This window comes from Pezoporus flaviventris, unplaced genomic scaffold (assembly GCF_033815535.1).
Source record: "Pezoporus flaviventris isolate CSIRO_AGI_PZ_B2104156 unplaced genomic scaffold, CSIRO_AGI_Pfla_v1 ptg000013l, whole genome shotgun sequence".
Lineage (NCBI taxonomy): Eukaryota > Metazoa > Chordata > Aves > Psittaciformes > Psittacidae > Pezoporus > Pezoporus flaviventris.
Genome location: NW_026892561.1, coordinates 30,096,254 through 30,120,253, shown reverse-complemented (window position 1 = coordinate 30,120,253; position 24,000 = coordinate 30,096,254). Strand labels below are relative to the sequence as shown.

Below are 24,000 nucleotides of genomic sequence, written 5' to 3'. Positions count from 1 at the left end.
CAGGAAGACTTTCCTGTGTCTCCCTGCCCTGCACAAAAGCAGTTCATGTTTTCATGCATGCTAGCAGCTGTACTGAAACTGCTTTGCCTTGTGTTGTCTGCTTAACTATAAATGGAGAAAAAAACAACCCAACTCAGTCTTTCTAAGATTCTTCTGCAGTTTCTGGGATACTTTTCTCTCTGCATTGGCCTACATGGATGGGAAGGAGTTTATGCCTTTCCTTAATTTTCTGTGAAAAGAGAAGTTATGGTTTTTTTTTTTTACAGGCATTCTATGAAATGTTAATTTCAAGCAGCTTAAAAAAAAAAAAAGTACACTTAATTTCAGGTAATTTGGAGGTCTACATCCCTCAACAAAATTAAAGTTTCTTTTTGGTACCCCTTCATTTATAGGAAAGCCTTCTGCCTGAGTGCTGCAATATGGCAACAGTAAAATGAGAGTCCTTACTCACACACCTTCCATTGAATATAAAGATTGAGGTCGTGCTCTATTTCAGCTTTGAGACTCCTTCAACTGTAGCTGAATTCTTTCGTAAGAGAAAGGTCAAGTGGTTTTCTTTAGGTTTTAAAAAATAACTATAACCATTATTGTCTTTGCCATGACAGAATTATCATTAAAAGCCCAGGCACTGCTATTTTTATTTTACATATATATATATATATATATATATATACACACGTATATACACACTGCTATTTATATATACTTATCTACATTTTCATATATATATATGTTCTGATCTCTATTATACTATTTAGTTGTCAACAGTTCATTATTTTTGCAATATAAAGCACCACAGGTCCCCAAGATTGCATGAGCTGCTGTGCAAACAGAGGATAACTCCTACCTGCAAATGTGACCATCTAAGGTTAGCAACAAGGGGAAAACCTGTGCACAAACCAGCACCAGCAAACCCAGATCGCTCTTTGTCCAACCATCATCAGAAGGAATGCAGATACTGTTAAATACCACAACTGATGTAGTGTTTTAAAAGCAAGTTAAGAGATGACTCGCAAAGCAGCTTTGCAGTGATTCTCAACGGCCCCTGCATCAGCAAGCGCTGAGGGAATCTAAGTGTATCAAAGGTGTGAAGTCACGCATTATCAAACCCCTCTCTCGACCAGCAGCAAGGCAGGTTTTGTGTGCTCTGTGGCAATCCTTCTGGCATGGTGTTAGGAAGTGGCACGGGAGTGAGCTCACTCCCTGGGGGCTGTGCTGGCCAGTGTTAAGTGGTGCCTCGTGGTTGTGCAACTGCCCCATTTTCATGTGCTATGCTTTTATATTTGTATCGCATCAAAACATGTAACTACGGGGTAAAAGGCAATGGCGAATTGCATTGTGCCTTAATCTCAGCTGAAACGCTGTCTTCACAAAGACGAGGTAAACCAAAAAGCTTTACGCTTCTTGCAGACAGAAGAAACTTGTAATACGTGAACTATTTGTACTAAGCAAGCCCTTACGAGCATCTTCCTCCTCCAGTAACAAGACCGAAGTGGAAGAAGCCCCTCAAGTAAATGCCTCCGCGCAGAGTTGGTTGTACTGTTTCCCAGCCAGGCTCTGGAATGTTTTTCTGACACCTTCCCCTGTGCTTCACCGTCTCCTCACTCGCGATGCTGCACAATGAGCCTGCGACTGGAAGGAGAGGTCTGTGAAACTGTTTAGGGAACAGACACCATCATGTTCACCCACTTTCCCCCAGCAGTGGGGTGTCAGAGCGGACACCACCGTTCATGGAGACTTCTTGCCGGGAGGCGTTCAGGGAAGGGCAGTCACTGAGGCATAGTCACTGAGGGCCCCTCTCTGGGGCAGGCACCGAACCTCCGCTGAGGGACGCTCGCCGCGCCTCAGGGAACCGGTTGGCCTGACAGCTCCCCGTCAGCTCCCGGGCCTCCTCCCTCCTCTCCCGCCGTGGCTCCTTCCCTCTTTCTGCCATGGCTGCTCTCGTGTCCCCCTTCCCTCCCCGACCCGGCTCTCGGCGCCTCGCCGTCTCCCGGGGCGCTCCCGGCCCCGTGCTCCCCCTGGGGCTGTAACCGCGGCAGGGCGGCCGGGGCTGTGTCTGGCCCGGGTGGGCTGAGGTGCGGCTGTGGGGCTGCGAGCTAAGGTCGGCATGAGTAACTCCTTTATTGTATGTTCTATGGTTTTCATGTCTCCCTTTCCTGCCAGCGGCAGGGCAGGGCCGGGCTGGGGGGGGGGGGGGGAGTTGTTCCCGGTACTGGGGCTACAGCAGGCGGGGGAAGGGCAGCCGCTCCCGCCGCTGCCCCAGACAGTGGGCGGAGCTACGGCGGCGCCGGCGGCGGGAGGGGGAGGGGGCGGTGCTCGCTGCCGGCAGTTCGTGCCCGCGCGCCGCCGCCGCCGTCTCGGTGGTTGTCTCCGCCGCCGTCTCCGCAGTGAGGTCACGGGTGGGCGGTGCGTGCGCGGCGCCTGCTCCGCTCCCCCGGTGCCGGAGCCCCGCCGCGACGGGTGAGGAGCCGGGGAGTTACCGGCGGGGGAGGGAGGGGGTACAGAGGGGGCGCTGCCGGCCCCGCGGCGGGGGAGGGGCGGGAGCGCCTGAGGGGGATGGGGCTGCGGCGGGCGGAGGGAGTGGCGGCGGCGGGCTGGGGGAAAAGGGGGTGCAGGAGATGGAGCGCGGGGGTGGTGGGGAGAGGGGCGGCGGAGCGGGTCGGGCTGTGCCCCCGGGGAGCCGGGCTCGGCGGAGCGGCGAGACCGGCGGGAGGGGGAGGGAGAAGGAGAGAGCCCTGTCTGAAGCAGTGCCGCTGGGGCTGAGGTGAGTCAGGGCGCGGGAGGGTGCGAGCGGCGGGATGCGGCGTCCCGGGCCCTTCCGGAAAGGGGCTGCGAGGAGAGGGTCCGGTTCCCCGGCGGAGGGGAGGGATGGAGAACGGCTCTCGTCGCTCTGGAGTCCCCGTCCTTGCAGAGTGTGCGCGCTGGGAGAGAGCCGCCCCGGTGCCGCCCCTCAGCCAGCCCGCCCGCAGCTCGCCCAGCGGCGAATGCGGCGCCCCGGGAGTTGTCTGCGGCAGGCGCCGGCAGTGCCGCTCCGCCGGGGTGACGGTGGGGCTGAGGGTCTCGGAGGAGAGCTCCGTGCGCGCTGGTCTCCCGCGATTACCTGGGAAACTGGTATCTCCTCCCTTTCGACCCAGCAGACTCGTGTTTTGGAGTGGCTTGTGCCTGACCTGTTCCCTTTTTCACAGGCTGGCCGGAAGGACTGACCTCTTCGTTAGCACCAGACATGCACTGAGCCGATGGCCGGGATCCTACCTCTATTACTAATAACGTGGGGTGGGAAAATTCTGACACAAACCAGTGACATCTGTGCGAAAGGTGACTCTCGAGGGACGTTCAGTTTTTGATGACGATTTGGACCAGTCTTTAATTTGGGGATTTATTTGTGAACTGCCATAGTAACTCTCGTGGCAGCGGTGAAATCATGAAGTTGGCAGCACAATAAAGCAAACCCTTAAGGTTGCATTTGATCTCCAGGAACGGAAAGTGCCGAATGAAATTTTCATCCGACTTAAACTATGGTTTGGATCAGCTGTGTTAAGATCGGCGTTCTTTGAACCAAGACCATTTTTCTACTTTAATGTTTAAACAGGGACGTACTTGAAAAGGCAGTATATTTTTTACAAAAAAAAAAAAAAAACGATCAAGGATGCACACTTGCTTCAACACGTTTTTTACTGAGTTGCTGTACTAGCCTACTGCGTGAAACAGTGGGAAGGGTATGAAGGGAAGCTTTTTTATACATATTGCAGTGGGGTTTTTATCTTAGAAAACTGAACAAATAACTGTTCAATTAGAAAAAATTGCGCAACCCTCCATTATTGATTTTATGGTACAGTGTGCAAAATGTGTTACAGTTTTTACCGTTGGAGGTTGAAGAAGTAACATTTTACTGAAAGGGGTGCAAAACTTGGTGTACTTGAGCTTGGTAGTCAAGAGCACTTTGGGATTTTTTTCATGAACAAGCAGGAAAATGCACATTCAAGACTTTAATTAATTAAAGTTCTGGTGTTTAGCAATGGAAAGCCCGCGAATAAACTTCCCTTTAAGTCTAGTTTCAGACCAAAAAAGGAGTGGGATCCAAGAGGATGGGAGTCCTCCATTAAAAAAAGCAATGACAGAGATGCATGTAAATGGCAGAGTTGAAGTTGTAATGAATAAATTGCCAACCATAAAGAAGGAAAACTTGGACGAATATGATGAAACTCCTGTGGAGGCTGATGGGGAAACTGCCAAGCCAAACAGTACTTCGCTTTCTGAGCCTTTGAATTTAAATCCAGGTTTGAAACACACATTGGCACAGTTCCACCTCAGCAGCCAGAGTTCTCTTGGTGGACCAGCAGCCTTTTCAGCTCGTTATTCCCAGGAAAGTATGTCGCCCGCTGTCTTCTTGCCTCTTCCGTCACCACAGATACTCTCTGGTCCGCTGCTCATTCCTCCGGACAGCTCCACGGAACTCACCCAGACTGTTCTGGAGGGGGAGTCCATCTCTTGTTTTAAAGTTGGAGGAGAAAAAAGGCTTTGCCTGCCTCAGGTGTTGAATTCGGTTCTCCGAGATTTCTCACTGCAGCAGATCAACACAGTGTGCGATGAACTGTATATATACTGCTCGAGGTGCACTTCTGACCAGCTTCATATCTTGAAGGTTTTGGGAATTCTTCCATTTAATGCTCCATCCTGCGGGTTAATTACACTGACCGATGCTCAGAGACTATGCAATGCTTTATTGCGTCCTCGCACTTTTCCACAAAATGGCAGTTTTCTCCCTGGTAAGAATACCTTGGCCCAGTTGAAAGAGACTGGCAGTGCCTTTGAAGTAGAGCATGAATGCCTGGGGAAGTGCCAGGGGTTGTTTGCACCTCAGTTCTACCTTGCGCCGGATGATCCATGTATCCAGTGTTTGGAGTGCTACGGGATGTTCTCACCCCAGACATTTGTGATGCATTCGCACAGATCCCCAGACAAGAGGACATGTCACTGGGGATTTGAATCCTCCAAGTGGCACTGCTACCTGCATATTAACCAAAAATACTTGGGAACGTCGGAGGAGCAGGAACTGAAGCATCTCTTGGAGGAAATGAAGGAGAAATTCAGTGAGAAAAATCAGAAAAGAGCTCGGTCCAAAGTAAGTTCACTTACTCTTGTAAAACTCCTAAATCTCTTTTTGCTCACATGTAAATACTTGTTTTGGAAGTGCCTTGCAAGTGGGAATACTTGCAAATCAAGCCTAAGTTGAATTTGTGGGAGAGCTTCACCATGGAAATACTTTGCTCATTAAAATGTGCAGTAATTTCTTTCGGTTTTGGGCTGTAAGTAACTTCATTTGAGCTGGTTTGGCTTTGTTGGTGCTTGTTCTAAGGTACACGGTCTCTGGAAAATTCACATCTATTGTGGATATTTTCCTTCTCCCATTTGACCTTTGAGTGTGCTTTGTGTGGTATGTGCTGCAGCAGCTGAGCAAAGCAGAAAGGAGCTTGAAAATCAAGTATTAGGAACTAGTTCTACATTTGTCATTTTTACTCCAGACACGTATGATGTATGGCGACCTGGCTTGCTAGCCACCCATTTCATGACTATGAGCAGGGTGATGCTGCATTGATAAGTTGCTGTTTGGAAGCCCAAAGTCTGCTTGTTCAGCAGTAGCTTTCTGTTCAAACTACTTGTATAGGGAAATAGGCCCAAAAGAGGGAGTTTTAAGCAGCCCAAGTAATGAGCTGTAGGCTGGTATCTTGACAATGGTTAATAATAGATGTCATGTTTTTTTCCTAAAATGCTGCTGCAAGTCTATGCTGTGGTTCAAAAACACCACATTTCCCTTAAAGAGCTTCTGCTTTAAATAATAAGTACCAGATAAATGTTGAACATCATACATGTTTCCATTCATAGAAGGTACAATCCTTTGGGTATAGTCTGAATGTAAGAGGATTTTAAGTGGTTCTTGGCCCATGATTGTTTCTCTTCAGTGTATTTGGCATTTATATGTCTGCTTGGTGGCTACTGATTTGATTATATATCAGTTTTGCCTGCAAGATGTTTTGTTGTTGATTTTGAAATAGCAGCAAGAGCAGTCCAGGTGGCTGAGCCCAAAAAGCTGTGCTGTGAGTTTACACCTTTCAGGGTATACCTCTGAAAAGTTAGTATTGCAGAAAGGCTTACAGTAGTAACAGGTATTTTTACAGTTGTGCCAGTCCTCAGGAAGGGATTTCAGCAGAAAATTTTCATCCAGGTTGGCACGCTTCCATATGCTGAATCAGTTGAAGGTGCAGATAAGTTCATAGCAAGGAGACTTTGCTTTTCATCTGATAAAGGCATGGCAGTCTTTATCCTTGCAATGCCAGTGTAGGTATTAAACTGTAGTATGGTGGATGCATCAGTGAAAATAGGTTTCCATATTCATACTTACAATCCCACTTCCCTTTTCACAGTAGCAGATTTCAGCCTGCAAGATCTCTTGGTTTCATCTGTACAGGTGAAAAAAAAACAGCTGAAATTGGCAGTAGCAGTGCTTTGGACTGGAGTGGTGCAAATGAAAGACAAAAACTTGCTAGTCTTCCATTGCAGAAGTATAGTTCTTTTTTACAAAACAGCATACGAAATCAGAATAAGGGAAAACTCTGAAAACTTGAACAGAGATGAAATGGTGTGAGAGGGTTGGTTTGTTGTTGGTTTGTTTGTTTTTTTTTTTCTTTCTTGTCTCATGAATATGCATCTGGAAAGTACAAAAGAAGAGTTTAATAGAGCAGTGTAGGAGCACAGCCTCTGTTTTCTTGTCCTGGGACAGCTTGGGCTGTTTCAGTCAGCTTTTCTGTCCTTCAGTTCTGTGGTGTGAGAGAGGTAGCAGGTGCAGTGTGTGGGAATTCCCTTTTCTTACACTCCTAGCAAAGTTTATTTGCAAGATGTGCTGTTTGCTGTTCTATCACCTTTTTGTCACCTTTGCTTTTACCACCTTTACCAGCCTCTGAAGGGCTGCTGTATCTTTGAGGTTATGGTGGAGGGCTCAGGAAGAACCGTTGCCCTTGGCTATGTCTTTGTCTATAAAGTAATAATAAATTATCAATTAAATCCGTAGTCTGTGGAGCATCCTAAATCTGTGCCTTGCCTTTCTCCTTAGCATTTCACTGAGTTCATTCACCTCACAGTGCAAATATGCTTTTGCTCTCAGTGTTTTAAGAGCATACAGTGTACTTGCCAGGTTAACTCATTTCTGTTGTGCTAGTAAGAAAGCTGTAAGCTGTATACTTGATTGGCACCGAGTTTCTCATTTTTGGTTGAGTTCTAGACTGCAGCGTAACATCCACCTGCTCTTGATGGAACAGCTGTTGTGGTTGCTGCTAATGTCTGTGCTGTCAGATCTTCATTCCCTTTGACTTTGTGACAGTTTCTGATAATTGCTCTGTACTAAAACTTTGCCTTGCTTCTCAGACTACTTCCTTGAGTTGGTCACTATGCATGGGGAAAAGTTCACAGTGTGGATAGTTAACATTTCTTCTGAGCATTTTTGTAAATCCCATCTCTGCTAATACTACCGGCTTAATGATTAGCTGAAACCACTACTTACCCTTTTTTCCTTAAACAACAGCTTTGTTCAGCTAGCTTAGAAGAAAATTAAGACATTTTTCATGTAGCGCTTCCAGAGAGTTTGGGTAGAAGTCATTTGATTTAACTTGGTTATATTCTGTTTACAGAATTCTTTAAGAGTATCTACACTAAACAGGTTGTTAGCTAATGTAATATACCTGTATATATTCAAGTAGATGCTTTATTTTATTAACCTGGATGATGGGGAAAGAACAGACTTAGAAAAAGACTTCATGTTTATTCATGGTTACATTTCATTTCCTTTCCTAAGTAAAAAATTGGCTTCATGTTATGAAATTCATTTGCAAAATGCACACTAATGGGGAGACAGTAAAGTTAGTTTCCATTTGAAATAGGTGGGAATGCAAAAATCTGATCAAATAACTTGAAAATAGCAATTACCCAATAGATAGTTTCAAATGTAAATGTATAAACGTGTTAAATGGACAAATGTGATTCAGAAGTAAAAATTGGGTTACTGTGTACTAGCTACAGGACAAGTAGAACATGTGTGCATTATTAAAATTATTAGAATGATCTGAATAAGCAGAAAAACTTGAGAAGTTTCAGGATGAGGCAATTTTTCTGAGATGATTAACTTTATTTCAAATCTTTGTTACTTAAAAGCTTATGAATTTACTGTTTTGGAGCTTAACTTCCTTGTACCCTCCCTCCTTTCTCTTTGTTTTGGAACCCATTTGAGGAACTGCAGGGGTGGAGTTAAATTTCAGTTTCATTGCTACTCAATTTAGTGGGCTGGAAGTTTTGACCAGAGTATTGTAGATGTGATTTGGTCTCTCTTATAGTCAAGTGGGGCTTGATTCTACAGATTTTGGTACAAGTCACACCTGTGTAGCTGGGAGCTCTCTTGCCTCCCAGAGGTGAAGTTCTGTGACAGTTTATTTCAGTGTGCATAAATACAGACTTTCCTGGTAACATATCTTTGGTACAGTAAAGTTTTGTTGTTATTGTTGTGGGGGATTTTTGTTGGTTTGGGGTTTTTGTTTGGGTTTATTTTTTAGCTTTATAGGCTTTTTTTTTTTTTTTTTTTTAATCGACTTTCAAAAAGTACTGGTTTTGGCTGGAATGGTGTTAACTGTCTTTGTAGTGGCCTGTGTGGTGCTGCAAAGAGATACTATTAGACTGTCTTTATCTTGACCTAGGAGCTTTCTTGCCTTTGTGAGGGAGTGGCTGCATGGGTACTTAGCTGCTGGCTGGGGTCAACCAAGCACACCTTAGTCCAAAACCTGCTTCCCAAGGCTATTTTAATACAGTGAAATTAAATTTCTTAGCTATGTGTCGTGTTTAAGTATATGACAAAATACCTTTCACTTGAAATTAAGAGTAACTTTGCAGCGGGGCACAAGGTATCACTAGTAACTTTGACTGAAGAGTAATTCAAAGAGTATTTTTGGAGACAAAGAGAACAAGAAGTGCTATCCAAATACAAAATACACAAAAGTTTTTTAAGATCATGTATTCTGATGCAACTGAATTAATTTGTTTGTTACTGCAAAGGGAATGGAGTTGTCATGTTACTGCAGCAACTTTGCCCAGTTCTGTCATAAGAGTAATAAGTATTTGTGACAACTGAAGAAAGTTCTGTGTCTGAAACACCAGTAATTCTTCCATTTTATTCACAGGTTTCATTTTGTAATAATGTATCTGGCAGGTGTTTACTGTGGTGTGGATATCTTATTGCAGAAGGCTCCTACTACCTTTTGGGAATCTTAATTTCTGCTGTTTCTCCCAAACATTTTTGGCATGCCCTTGGCAGAGTTCTGGAAACTCAGCAGGGCTTTTATATATGTTTGTAAAGAGATTTTCTTTTAATTTTGTTGCTACTTTGCTTAACATGGGAAACTGAAGATCGAGAAACTTCAGTGGTTTGAGTCACCCTGCATCTATGCCAGAGATGCTCTGTTTTCTACTATCCCAAATCTGTAGTGTTTATGTATTCATGGTGTAAATGCCATTCCACTGAGGAGCCTTTATGAAAATGTAGGTAACATGTACCCATCTTCTACTTACCAATTTATTTTCTTTTCTTTAGGCGGAATCACAGCAGACCCTGGAATTATCCCAGTGGTATCCAGTGATAAAGCAAGAAGCAGAAACTGATCCTCAGCCACCCTCCTTTATCCATCCAAGGTAACTCAGTTTCCTGTGTAGAGCTATAAGCAGTGTATGGACAAGTATTTAAATACTTGTGGCTACTTAAAGATAATTCAAAATGAAAAAAATGTACTTGCTCCTAAATTGTTAGGAAAACTCTTAAGACATTTCACAGGAGTAACTGCACCCTAGCTTTTTATGCATTTCTTAGTGTAAATATTAATGACCTGCTTATGAGGAGGGTTTTGGTACAAGACTCAAGCTGTGATCTGAGTGTTCTTCAGTAGGCAGTATAATTAAAATGTTACAGTTTCCCTTTTCAAAATAGAAATGACCGAAGGTAATTTTTGATCTTTCATATTATAATACAATGCATGCATGTGGAAATATGCATAGGGCATATTTACCATTAGTGCAACTTAATTCCCTTTCAAAAAAAGACTTGTAAAAGGTGTTTGAAGGCTTTCTTCACACTGGAATAATGGCTGTGGCTGAGTTGTCTGTTGATTAGTTTCCTGGTTTTAGAAACCAAGTGCATTTCCTTAACATAGTACACAGTTTGTCATCTGCATTAGCAAGGGAAGTTTTTCTCAACATAGCTCTTCCCCTCCTCCCTGTGTGGTTGTGCATTTACCGTATATGGGTGAGATCAGACTCTTGGCTAGCAGCATGCATCAGAGCAACACACACACATCAAACCAGTTCCCACGCAAGCGCGTGAATGGTGGAACTTCTGTCATGGTCCTTCAGTTCTCTGTTTCTGTCGGTGCCTTCCTTCAGAACTAGGAGAAAGGGAAGCTTTGAACGCAGCAATGAGGACTCCAGCATAATGACACTGATTGTTTTGGCCCTAACCTTAGCACATTTGGTGCTCTTTTCCCTCTCTACTAGTTAAAAGTTAGTAAATAGGTTAGGGTGGTATAGAAGGATGCTCCCAGGATTCCAGGAGCTGTGAAAATACAGATGTATTGCTCAATATATGTGGGAAAGGAGGTCCAGCATTGGTCTCAGATAATACCCCAGCACTGTCAGTATACAACTTTGCTATTTAGAGTGTCATTCCCAGCACACTGATCACTTCCCCCATCCTCCATTGCTAATACAAGGATTATGAAAGTGCTGGAGAGTCTGGACTCTCCAGACAGCAAATTTCACCCTTTGCATTTAAATGAAGACTTTGCATGATTTTCCATACAATTTTTTTTTAATCAGTCATGTTTGGAAAATCCTCTTGTTTGATAGCCCCAAAACCTTATCTGGATAGTCTACTCAGTAAAGATTAAGTGGATCGTTAGGATTTCCTTTTGCGTAGGAAAAATTTAAAAGGGCATGCTTATTTTTCACTGAAGCTTTTAGAGTTTGAAATTATGTAAAGTTAAATTTATGCTCTCTACTAGTCATAATCTATTATGTTTTACCTTTCGTTCTTAATTTTACTGTTCTACTGTTTCAGTTACTACCTTTATATGTGTGATAAAGTGGTTGCCCCAAATGTATCTCTTGCGTCGCAATGTAAGGATGTTGCAAAAACAGCAGTCAGAACTTCAGAAATAATTAAATCCTCACCTGGACAGTCAGAGAGAAAGTTCAGTAGTGGAAAGCACAAAAAAGCTGCCTCCTACCCAGACCTTTCTCTGGAAGAACAGGAAAAAATTGACTTGAAAGCAGGTGTGGAGCAGCATAAACGTTTAGGTGAGTAGTGAAAATTTCATTGGAGTCTTCTTTTTTTATACCATACCATTTTGGAAAGCTCATCATCAAGCTATTATTTTGTGATGTCACTTCAGTTCTCCAAAAGTTGTTTTGACCTTTTTATCATCTTCTGTTTTCTTCGCTTTTTCTTCACTCTGGAAGTTTAATTTTCAGTGATTATTATGCTGTGTTGTTCTTTTATCTGCAGATCCACCCGTGTCAGCTCGTTCTGCAAGAGGTGGAAGATCTGAACGTGTTTCTTCCAGAATCACCCGAGACTCTAGTCGTATTGAAGTAGGTAATGATGTACGAACCTTGTCCCCTACTCTCATGAAGGACATCAGTTGTGAAGATGACAAGGGAAGGATTATGGAAGAAGTAATGAAAACCTACATCAAACAGCAAGAAAAACTAAATACTATTTTACAGAGAAAACAGCAGCTTCAAATGGTACAGTGACAATATGAGTGCATTTTGGTTTTTTGCCTTTGACGTCAGAAAACTCATGTTAGCTGGCTGGTTTTAGATTGATATCACAGATTACATTCATTTAAAAACACAAAGCACGCAGATAAATTCCCCTCCAGCTTGAATCCAGACACCAAATCTTTAATATCCCCTGTGCTCATAAGATTTGAGTCCACTAATAATTGATGTCTTTTCAGTTTGCAATGGTGTTCAAGCAGATCTTTCTTTTGTTTTATTCAAATGTAAACCACTTCTTTAATTTCAGAATGTTTCTCAAGTATTTAAGTGTTTTGGCAAATATAGCTTAACTCCTCTAAAGTTTCTCAGTTTTCAGGATTTTAAAAATGCAGACATCAGTGTTCTAGGAATGGTCTTATTGCTGCCCTGTATAAAAAAAAAAAAAATAAAATACCACCTTCCTCTTTCTATTCAATAAGCCCTTGGGTTTAGGGGGTTTTTATTAGTCTTTCTTAATGGATGACATTAAAAGCTGGTGTTCATTTGTGATTCTGCCTCCTTTCTGTTTTCTGGATTAAGGTAAACACTGTCTTTGCTTTTTACATTCATACCAGAATCCTCTAGAGCTGCTACTTTTAAGTTGTTCTGCTGCTGGAGGTAAAGCTTGTAAATAAGTTAAAAAAAAATTAAGACTTAAAAAAAAAATCCCAAGATGCTAATGGAAAAATAAACACATTTATTCTGTTTTCTCATGATGCACTTCTTACATCTTCAAAGTATATTCTAGTAAATCAGTGCTTCTGCTTTCTGAGGTTCATTGTTGGAAGTTGTGAATCTGTTTCTAGAAGTCCTGTCTATAAGTAATTTCTTAAAAGTGAAATGCTTGGTACAGAATTCCAGGCTGTCATCAAGGAGATCCCTACCATTATCAGTTTATTGTTATCAGTAGATAAATGTGCCCTTTTTGGCCTCATTGTTTACAGATACACATTTAAATGCAGCTTTGTGCTTTCCTGATCTTGGAGCCAAGGTGTATATGATCCTGGTTTTTCTTGACAGGAAGTGGAAATGTTAAGCAACTCTAAATCTATGAAGGAACTAACTGAAGAGCAGCGGAATTTACAAAAAGAACTTGAATGTCTGCAAACAGAGCATGCTCAAAGAATGGAAGAATTTTATTTTGAGCAGAGAGACTTGGAGAAGAAACTGGACCAAGTGATGAAGCAAAAGTGTAGCTGTGACTCCAGTTTAGAAAAAGACAAAGAAGCTGAATACGCAGCACAGGTGAGAAGGGAAAGTTGCTTCAAACAAAATGGCATTTAATGTATCAGGAAATTGTGAAGCTGTTGCTCAGCCGCCTTCAGGTTTCTTCTCCTCTGTGTGTTTTGATACCATAGACGAATACCAAAATAGGTCGCAGTGACAGCAATATTTATTTCCCTGTTCCTTGACTGAAACCGAGGTAGAATGCAGCTTGCAAAAGTACGTGCTGTTACTGACAAAATAGTAATCTTTAACATAAGGTCTGTTAACTCCTCATTTAAAACAAATTGTGTTTTTAATGTGTGTAGTCTTGCCTGTGTTATAGAGTTAACCATTCTCATTTTAGTTACAGAAATAAGCTATTTCTTTTTTTTCTTCCTTGTATGTTAAAAAACAAATCCAAACTTCTCAACCACCTTTTTGTCAAGATCAGTAGCATACCTTGGTCTTTTTCTGATCTTTGATGGTATAATCTTCTGCTCTGTCTGATAGAGCCCCCATCTGTGCTCTGTTAAAGCATTCAGGCAAGAGTTCTCTTGGAAATTAAATTTTCCATTTTTTTGTCTCTCATTCCTGCCTCTTGGGGTTTATATGTCAAAACCTGTGGTGATTGTTTCACTTTTTTTTAAACTTTTGTTGCTGCTTCCAGTGTAAGGTGGAGATAATTCATGCTATTCCAATGGGAAAAATATAGTTAATGCCCAAGGGAGCCTTGGAATGCCTCTTCAAAATCAGTTGCAATTATGATTAGATGTACAGTGATGTTTTGTATACCATGTCACAGGAAAAGAGTCTTCACAGCTTTTCAAAAGTAAACAAAACTAAAACTTAAGCTCAGGAAAGCTTTGTGGTCATTTGATTGTAGCTTTGTGTGTTTCCTGTTCTTGTTGTCTCAAACTAAGAAACAAGCAGTACTTGAGAGACAGGTTTTGGTATTTTTGGGGAGTAGGGCAGAGACTAGCATCGTAAATTCTTCTCATTAATTTAATTTGATGACATCCCACTCCACAGATTCGTGGCCTTCCTGCCAGAAATAATCCTCTCTAAGGCCTGATTTACTAAACATCTGGTACAAGCCCTGTTACTGCAAGTAGCAACATGTTCTAATTTATGAAGATAATCATGTATAGCATGTTTTATATGGCTTGTGTAGCTTACTTTCTTCAGAGGGTAAAAAGCCATACATTGTTCCCCACAGAGATTGGTTGATTGTTTCTTTTGAAATTAGACTTTGGAAACTAAATACGTTTCTTTCAAGGAAGTTTACTCTTATTACCTGTGTGGTAGAGCTATTGGAAACATATAATGTGGGACTTTTTCTCTGTTTATCACATCTTACAATAGATTTTGGACCCTAGGTTCCAAGCAGTTGTCAAAAATACCCAAGTTAAACAGTGGTCCTGGCAACAGGCAACTTCCCCAAGCTGTGTGTACAGCATTTTAAAAAAGCCTTCATCTAATGTCTTCTTGAAGCAGCTGCGCAGGCTGCCTTTTCTGCCTGAGAACTGTGAACTGGGAGGAACCCTGTCCTACATTAAGCAAAATGAGTAATTTGGGGTTTGCAACTTGCTTAAATGTCTGTTCTTCTTTCTAGGCCTGTCTGAAGATGCAGTGTCCTCTCCCCTTTCTTGACTTTTTTAATGAATTGTGTAGTTTAGTTGTTGCTTTACCCTGTCAATTGAAATAGTGTAACCACAACTGAAACCTTTTCTTAGAGCTGGAAATTGAAACTCAAATCAGAGACGTGCTTATCTACGTGTTGCAACATGTAGGCAATGGGCATTATTGTACTGCAACAGTTTACTTCATCAAAGTGGTGGAGTCAAAAGACTTGCATTAATATCTAAGAACTGCTTCAATATTTCTGGTTAGATGAAGAACCATTTAAATATTTTGGATGATACAAGTGGAGAGGAAGGTTGCTGAATGCAGTATTTCTCTAAAATCAGCGCAGCAGTTCTTTTGCCCAGCAGTTTTACAGCAGTTGGTGAACACCAGTGATCCTGTGCACTCCTGCATCTTTCGTTCTCATGAGCTTAGTGATGATTTATATCAGATAGATACCTATCATTATAAAGGCAGATGAATTTTTAGATTCAGTGAGGCTTTTTGTCTTTTTTTTTTTTTAAGAAATAACTCCTTAAAATCGGTGGTAGAGAACTGATTTCCAGTCTCCTCCCTGTTTAACTGCTGGTAGTATATGGATAAGCAATTTGACAGCAACTTTCCCACACTTGAAAAATTCATCAGTTATTTCCAGACCTCACTGTGAATAAGTTCTGATGACACTCTAGGAAGTTCAAGTTTTACTGTACTCCAAAGATGAAAAATACTACTTAATTTTTGTGTTTAAACACAAAACATTTCGCCAAAAAATGTGCATGGACTCATATTTGAGCACACATATAAATGCACAGGCGTTATGTTCAAGGTTTTCTGAATGTCATTTATGGTAAGTCTGTTTCATTTAGACTAAAGGGTACTGAAACAGTGTTGGTGGTTTTGTTTGTTCTAGAAGTGCATTCAGCCTTTGAAATAAAGGAGTAATACTTTGTCAGTAAGAGAAAAGAAGCTGATAAATGGAAAAGTGCTCTTTATTCCGGGATTTGTGAAACATCTGATTCTGACATAATGACAGTCTTCCTAACAGATTGTATGTGTTATTACATGGTCTAGTGTGACAGTTAATATAACTACAATTTATATGTATATGATGTTTATGCAACTTTACGTACTGATGTTATTTGCTAATGGTGTAGTATGATGCATGATTCTTGACAACAGTAGAAGAGGAGCTGATAAATAACTGGTGAATGAAGTCCTTTCATCTGATGCATAGGGTAGTCACCAGTGGTGCCTTGAAGTGAATAGTTGATGTTACAAATAAGTTCACTAAAATTTTCTCTGCCTCTCTTTGTCTTTTTTACAGCTAGCAGAATTGAGACAGAGACTGGATCATGCAGAGGCAGATAGACAAGAGCTTCAGGATGAACTGAGACAAGAACGAGAGGCAAGAGAAAAGTTAGAAATGATGATAAAGGAGCTGAAGCTGCAGATCTTGAAATCTTCAAAAAATGGGAAAGGAAAATAGAAATTGAAAGAGGAAGCTTGACTGAGTCCTTCAAACAGGGTGTTTTCATTTTTAATGAATTTTGAGCAGTTTAGTGTGATGAGAAGTATTCTCTGCAGATTTCTATTTCCCAGACAAGTCCAGATGAAGATATATATAAATAAATATAGATAGGCATACATTTTTAGATTTTCCTAACCAATGAAAATCTGCATTTATTTGTACTGGTGTTTTTCTCAAACAATGAAAAATGCAAACCTCTTGATTTAAGGTGACCGGTTCTGTCTATTTCTAATGCAGTCTTGAGGACTCTCTACCTTTTAATATTGTCTGTTAAAATGTATGTGGTGATCTTTTATTTTGCTCTCAGTTGCACATCCAGCTATAAAAGTACATTTAAAACATTTTGAGTTCTTCAAGGACAAAAGTAGTTTGGGTTTCAGTGTAAATTATTCATTCTTGAACTGGGGAAAGTAAAGGCAGTTTTCCATCTGTAAGGTAATAGTCAAAATTTCCACAGAGACAAATGATGGATCATCAAAAGTGATTTAGCAGCATGAGTTTTTCCCATAATTTCATTGTGTGAAGTCAAGCTGATATTTTCAGTATTTTCTATTTAGGAACTCATTAATAATCTAAAGAATTTTAGAGCCAGCATTTGCTTGCCTTGCTGGAAGAAGAAAATGTTAGGGTGTTTTTGTAAATGAAAAAATCTACAGTTATTATGGAATCTTTGGGAATTAAAAACTCGCTTTTTTTTTCCTTCTATTTAGTAGGTGTGCAAGCAATGTTAATAAAAAGCTTAGAGGTGGGGCTTTTCCTTCTAGAAACTGAGGAGGCTTGACTTAACTAGTTTTCAGATAGTAAAGCTTTCAAGAAAAGTAATATTTATTAAAAAATATGTATTAGTTTCTCTCGTACCATAAGCCTCCGCACTTTGAGCTTCTTGCCAACTTGTGGATTTTTCTTCCATTACATAGAACAGGCCTTAACTGACATTGTGATAATAGCTTAAAAAATAAACTTCTGACATATGGCACTTTGAAAACCATTTTGATAGTCTCTGTATTTGAACGGCACGGTAGTGTTACCATGAATTAAGAAATTCAGCATGTTTGTTAAGCTATAACATTTGAAAGTGTGTGATTGTACAGAATTGCTGTTTTATGTATATATAATGTTTGAGTACTTCAGAAGTCTGGTTCCTAGTGGATTAAACGCATGACTACAAAGTTGGATGAAGAAATACTTTTTGCACTTCTTTCCAAAAAGTTTGATACAGCTGACAGACATTAGCTGATTTATGTCAGTGATTAGGAATATTTTAGTAATTCTAGCATTTCACTATGTAGTTTTAACCTGTGCTTTGGCTTCTGTTTTTGAGGTACTTAGGTTTATTATTCTTGTAATAATTCAGTTAATTTGGGATGAAACCACTAGTAAAAGCCTACATTGGTATTTTTTTAATTATTTTTTAATCTCCCCCCTAACTAGTAAAACTGAAAACTTTTGAGTTCACTTTTGTTTCTCTTTCAGTGGTATGACAAGAGTGAATATCACAGAGAAAGATAAAATTGCACAACTCTTTAAAGTGGATGAGAAATCAGGTGATAAATTCCCATGGAGTCACAGAATAATTCTTTTATAGCTGTGTACAGTTTTGTCTCTGAGCTCTGTGTCATATATACGCTGATGATTAAAACAGGTTAGATGGAAAAAAAACCCAGACCATTTTCTTTGTCAGTGTTGATCAGAAACTATTACATTTTTTCCCTTCATCTCTAATTTTTTGCTCAAAAAAAAAGAAGGGAAAAAGCCTGTGTTTGCAGCATGGTTTGGCAGGAAAGGTGCTGACTGTAGATGGTTCCGGTTGTTTACACGCCACTTGCTTTAGAAACACAATGTTTTACTGTAACAAGCACCAAAACCATGGTTATAGGGAGAGTAGGCAAGAATGGTGATAAAAGTGATTGTTAGGGAACGGAGCTTGAAGTAGTCATTGGTGGACTGAACGTATGTTGGTTTACTTAGATGGGCAAGAAGCAAAATGCTGTCCTAGGAAACAGAAAAATTTCAGCTGAGTGTTACTAAAGGAGCAAAAGAGAGCATTTCTATTTGCTTTAGCAGTGTTTTGAACCAGCCTTGTTTGTTTGTCAGTATAGGTAAGGCCATACAAACTTGTTTAATACAGGTGCAGTAACTAAATTACCACAGTATTTATATTTTAGCTGTTTAATTTATGGAATCCTCATGGAATTATTATATTAGAATACTGTACAGTCTGTTTCCATTCAGGTCTTGTCTGTGTTACGTAATTTCTGCTCAAATTTCCCCTTTTGCCGCTGGTATATCTTCAGCAGTGGCAATTCCAGCAGAGTGCTGGTGTAACTTGGGTTTACTTTGTGTCAACCAGCTGTTAACTGGCTTACGCTGTAGACTATTGAAATGCTGGTGTCCATAATTTGTACTAGCATTTTCACTGTTTCAAGAACTCAAGCAGCTATATGAACTTTTAGCAATTCCAGCTACAGATGTGTCCTCCTAATAATTTAAAAACATCTGGCTGAAAAAGCTGATGGAACATTTATTAAAATAACTTTAAAAGTAGCTTTGTAAATACTCCGTTTAGTTCATCTAAAGTTAGAATGCATTTTAAATTATTGTAATCCTCTTAAAATTCTTAAATATTACTTTCAGGCTCTTTAACATAAGCAATTTTCATATGTGTAGACTTAATTTTATACTGATTTTAAGTAATAATGTATACATAAATGTGCCATAGATTTTGCGTGTTCACAGCCTTTGAAAGATAGTTTTTTAGTAAATTGTAAATAATGCTGTATCAGTTCTAGAACAAATATGTTGACCTTTTTTCACTACCTTATGCTAGTTACATTGAATGGTTTATTTTACAGCCTAATATAGGAACTCAGAATGCACATTTAAGGGCCCTCATTTAAGTGCACACTTAATGGTAGAAACTAATTCTGTCATTAGGTCCTCCCTTTTAGTCATAGCATGCTCATTTTCTGTATTAATACTTGTTTTGTCTTCAGTTACTGCTTGCTAATCTTTCAGGCAGGAAGTAATTTTCCTGGATAGTTGTGATGTGAAACTTGTAGGAAAAAAACTCCTAAAATTGTCTATAATCTTGAAAGTTGCATTATTAAATACCCAGACTGAGATCAAAGTTGCTAGTGTACCTTCTGGAGCAAAGTAAGTAGGATTCAAGGTGAATAGCTAGTTTCCCCCTATATTTCTTTCAAAAGAGAACTTTCACGTTGCTTTGTGTACGTCAATCAACAAGAAAACCTAAGAGCTGAAAGAGTAAAACTCCTGCAATTTAGGCAGTCTGAAAGCACCCTCTTTTGCAGCATAGTGATGTATCCCAAGACAAAAGAGATTTTTATCTGAATCTCCAAACTTAGTCTGTGTTTCAGTTTTTATAAAGCATATTGTTCAATTTGAGTATTTAGATAAATGTAGTTATGTTTTGCGTTCTTAAACTTATTTTATTCTATATTTAATATATTGATAGCTTAGGTGTAAAATCACTTGTATATAATAAAGGCATAAAGCAATTAGTGAAGTAGGAGAAGTTGAGTGGGAGCATAAAGCTACTGGTGGCCTGAAAGAGTAAGTCTTGGCCCATATTTTAGAAGTCACAATGTTTCCTTCATACAGTCTTGTTTTCTGTTGGGGAGGGGATAGCTAGAATGTGTTACGAGATTTTTGGAAAAGTTTCCTAGCATTAGGTATGAAGTTGGCCTTGACATGCTGACATGGTTAGCTTCCTGGAATTCACTTGTTTGTAGAATATATATTTTGATTGTCAGTTAAGATAATGACTTTGTATTTTTTCTGCACTTAATTCATGTATTTGACCCGCACAACAGTTCTCTATAGTGTGGTGAAGTCAACAAAAGACATAATTACACCTATCTGTTAATGTGTGCTTACAATATTTCAGTAATTTTATTTAAGCTGTCAGTAGTAAGCAGAAGAAAGCTGCAAATTTTAATTTTCTTTTTTCTCATTACATTGGCAGTTTGAGTAGTCATCAGTTTTCATTACAGAAAATGTGTAGAATTTTCAATTTGTTGCATATTTCAGAAAGACACCCAATTTTCTTTTAGCTTTTGTGAAAGCAGTTACGACTTGCGCGACAATGTTGTATTGTGTCTTCATTACTTGGAAAATTGTGTATTTTCAGGGTTAGTGGTTCAGTTGGAAAATGCTTGAAAAATGAGTTCTAAGCACTTCATCAAGCACAGCAAACAAATGGTATAAAATTTTGCTATTTGAAAATTGATTAAATGTAATAGTATCAATTGATTTTTTTTTTATTTTTTCCTTCGAATATAGATACCTCACTTAAAGGAAAGCACAGCTGTACTGTATTTAAACTAATTCTAGGAAATAATAAAAAATCGGTCTAAAATACTTTGTTGCTGTTACGTTGCTTTCTGTGATTGACAAAATCTGGTTTTGTGTTTTCATACTCTTGGAACGTATTGATGCTGACATGCCGGTATATAATTATCTCAAATTACAGAAAGTAGCTGCAAAACAACAGTTTGTGTTAGCGCAAGGCAACAGGTTGGACGGCTATTCTGAAACCATAGTAAAAGCCTGTGAAAAATGATCAGTGCATTCAACAATTTTTAGTACTTTGCCAATGATGTACAGTCGTATTGTTAAGAGTTGCTGTGGTTGCATTACATGACACACAAAACTGTCCTCTACCTCACGTGAGATTTAACAGATATTTTATATGGTTTTAGTAAACAAGATGCATCTATCTGGTCACTTAGTTTACAAATTTTAAATTGTATTTATTGAAACATGACATACTGTGCTCTTAGCTTATACCTCAATTGTATTTTGTGCTGTTATCCATTTTCATGCTTTGTAAATACCTGTATAGATTGTGGATTCAAAAAAATAAAGAACTGTAATGTCAGAACACTTGTCTGTGATGTTTTTAAACACTGACTTCTAAACTTGACTTCTTGGAAGGTGTTTAACAACACAGACAGACTCTTCCTTGCTTTGGGGACAGTAAATTAAACCCTGATGACACTGACCTGTTTGCAGAGCTCCCACTGCCTGCCAGCAGGTCCTGGTCTTCTATAGGGTATATTTACCAAAATTGACAAGACAATGGCCTGCCCTCTTCATCAGTCCATTGAAGACTCCTAAAGCTCTTTTGACTCCACAAAGAGATTATTGACAGTAAGATTTCTGTGTATCTTGACGTAAATTTGGTGTGTATACGTGTAAGTACAACCACTTGCATGTTTGGGTTGTACTCTGGTGCTCAGCTTTTGTTGCTACTTGGAAATTCCAGCTGTGTTTGAGTTGTTCACACCTTTAATAGCTTAGTAATGAACAAGATAAATCACACATTACCAGATAAAACGCTGAGACTATACAAACTTAAAAATCGGAGATGAGAATTCTACTGAATTGGCTGAAAAAAGACCCCTGGTAGAAAACATGCCCGACAGTGACTCTCAGGAGTTCTTAGTTTTTGTAAATTATGATTACATTGCTTAATATTTCTGTGTATCATCAGGGAGCCTAAATAACAGAACATTGAGAATAGGAGAGAAGAGGCAGCCAGTAGGAAAGTGGGAGCTGTTCCTATAAGCTGCATATGAATGGGACTTCCATTTAGGTTAAGCTTCCACCACTTACAACAGCAAGCTATACTCTATTGGTTACTTAAAATCCCCCTACATCGTAGCAAAAATTACAACTTTTACTACAGATATTTTGGAGATTTTTCTGTGTTATTTTGTTCATACAGAAAGGTTTTTCCTGACAGATACGCAACTGTGGTCACATACAAGAGATTTTTTTCCTTCTCGAATTAGAGCAAAACTGCTTTGTCCTTGTTTCAAGGTACTGCTCTTGCACGTAGGAAATCCTGCTTATGTTTCAGATTATTGCAAACCCTTAATGCTACTATGTACTTGCCTGTATTTTATAGCTGAAGAGAGAAATGAGTGGAATGAGCCAGGCTGAAGATGAATTTTGTAATGTTTTGATGAGCTCAGCCCCTAGTATGGAAGAAAATTAATAACTAGCTGTATCATTTAAACATGTTGACTTCAGCATCCCATGTTGTATTTTTATTCTGCTGTATTTTCAAGTGAGGGAGAAACTAACAGGGTGAAAAACCTGCAAAAACCAAGTTCAAGGTGAGTCATTTCGTATGAGAAAAAGCCATAGGGTGTTGATAACTTGTGTAAGTATGACTAATTGAAATGCATATCATTTGTCAGAGAAAACAATGCTGCTGATCAAGGGAAATCTGCTGGAGTGACAGGGTAGAAAGATTGATGTTTCAGCTGTTCACACTTGCCAAAACAAATAGCTTTAAAAATGGCAAATTTTAAGGGTATTTCCTTAAGTGTATCAGTTTATTTAGCATATAGCTGGGAAGTCATTCTTCTTTGCTTCTTATTTTATTGATCTTGTGAATCATTGTTCACTTGTAGCATACTTCTATTCACTTAAATATCAGTGGTATTTGTAACAGTGGCAGAATAGTAAATGTTTCCTGTCTCTAGCCATGTTAACAAAATACTTCAGACTGGGCACCAGGTTGAGTACTGTTGAGTTATTCTAGCTACTAATGTGTAAAATTTACTTTTTGCCTGTTGAGCTGCTACACGCTCTGGCAAATAAAATACATTTGTGAAGGAAAACATGGCAGTGTTAAAAGCTTTAGTGGTTAATAAAACTGTAACTGTAGGGGTCTGAATTATGGTAGAATGTGCCCATGGCCTGCACCTTAATATCTCTCAGTATTTACAAAAGTCTTTTTTTTTTTTTGTACATTAGGATGTGCTGCACAATCACCATGTGAAATGCTTCTCATTTCAGCTTTGGAGTGAAATGGGATATCAAGATGTTGCAAAATTTTCTGGTATTTTGAAGAAATCGAGAATGCTTTGAAGTATGTTCACACTAAGTGTTAGTGTGATTTCAGAGAATATGCATGGGTTTTAACTTCAAAGGACTGTGTGGAGACAGTCCTGTTAGACAACAGAGGTTGGTATTGCTCATCCCAAAGTGGTTAAGTATTCTTATTTAAAGTTAGGTGAATGAAATTCTAGACTTGAAAAACTGTGAGCTATATTAGCAAAGGAGAGAGGCAGGAATGTGTCTGTTTGTGTATTCTCCTTACAATATACTAGTATATCTCCTGAAGAACAATTAAGCAGGAATATTGTTTGGGGAAAGATTCAATCGATCTAGAATCAAACCCTTGACAACATGAAAATGGTGGTTGAATGTAAGGAACAGCAGGCTTCACCTGAAATGGCTGCAGTGGAAGAATAAGCTTCGTAGAAAGATGGAATCACATTGGGAAAGTCAATGAAAGGCCAGCTGGCAGCAAGACTTCACAAAAATACCATGGGCCAGGTAAGGAGTAGCCCACAATATAAAACAAAAGTAACAAATAAATTTCTATTTGTTACAAAAGCTATTCTCCAAAGGTAATTTTCAGCTATTTGTATTGTAACTCCAGCGTTCAGGTAAAGCTTTGACAAAACAAAACTGTGGCCTCATGTCCTTGAATTTTGAATATAAGGAGTATGTGATGGAGCTCAGGATGATCCTGGTGATGTTTTTCACTTTATTTGCTAAAGAGTGGGATAAAATACAGTTGGATGAAGAGCAAGATAGTTTTCTTTCCCAGCACTTGGAGTAGAGTAAAAACCAATAATAATAACAATATCTTGGTGTGTTGCTTCCGGTATTTCTCTCTCACCAGCAGCTCTAGGAATGAATCAAATTCATTGTTCTCTCGTTTTCTTGCCCGGTTTTGCCCTTCCTCTGTGCAG

General features: G+C 39.6%; 1 protein-coding gene across 1 annotated transcript; it reads left to right on the top strand.

Moving 5' to 3' along the window:
• Positions 1-2,299: 2,299 nt before the first annotated feature.
• SKIL (SKI like proto-oncogene) lies at positions 2,300-21,122 on the top strand. Its single transcript, XM_061452557.1, has 7 exons — positions 2,300-2,460; positions 3,186-5,122; positions 9,629-9,726; positions 11,144-11,382; positions 11,591-11,832; positions 12,868-13,092; positions 16,001-21,122. The coding sequence occupies exons 2-7, from the start codon at positions 4,016-4,018 to the stop codon at positions 16,160-16,162; spliced, it is 2,073 nt and encodes a 690-aa protein (XP_061308541.1). The 5' UTR covers positions 2,300-2,460; positions 3,186-4,015; the 3' UTR covers positions 16,163-21,122.
• The last annotated feature ends 2,878 nt before the right edge of the window (positions 21,123-24,000 follow it).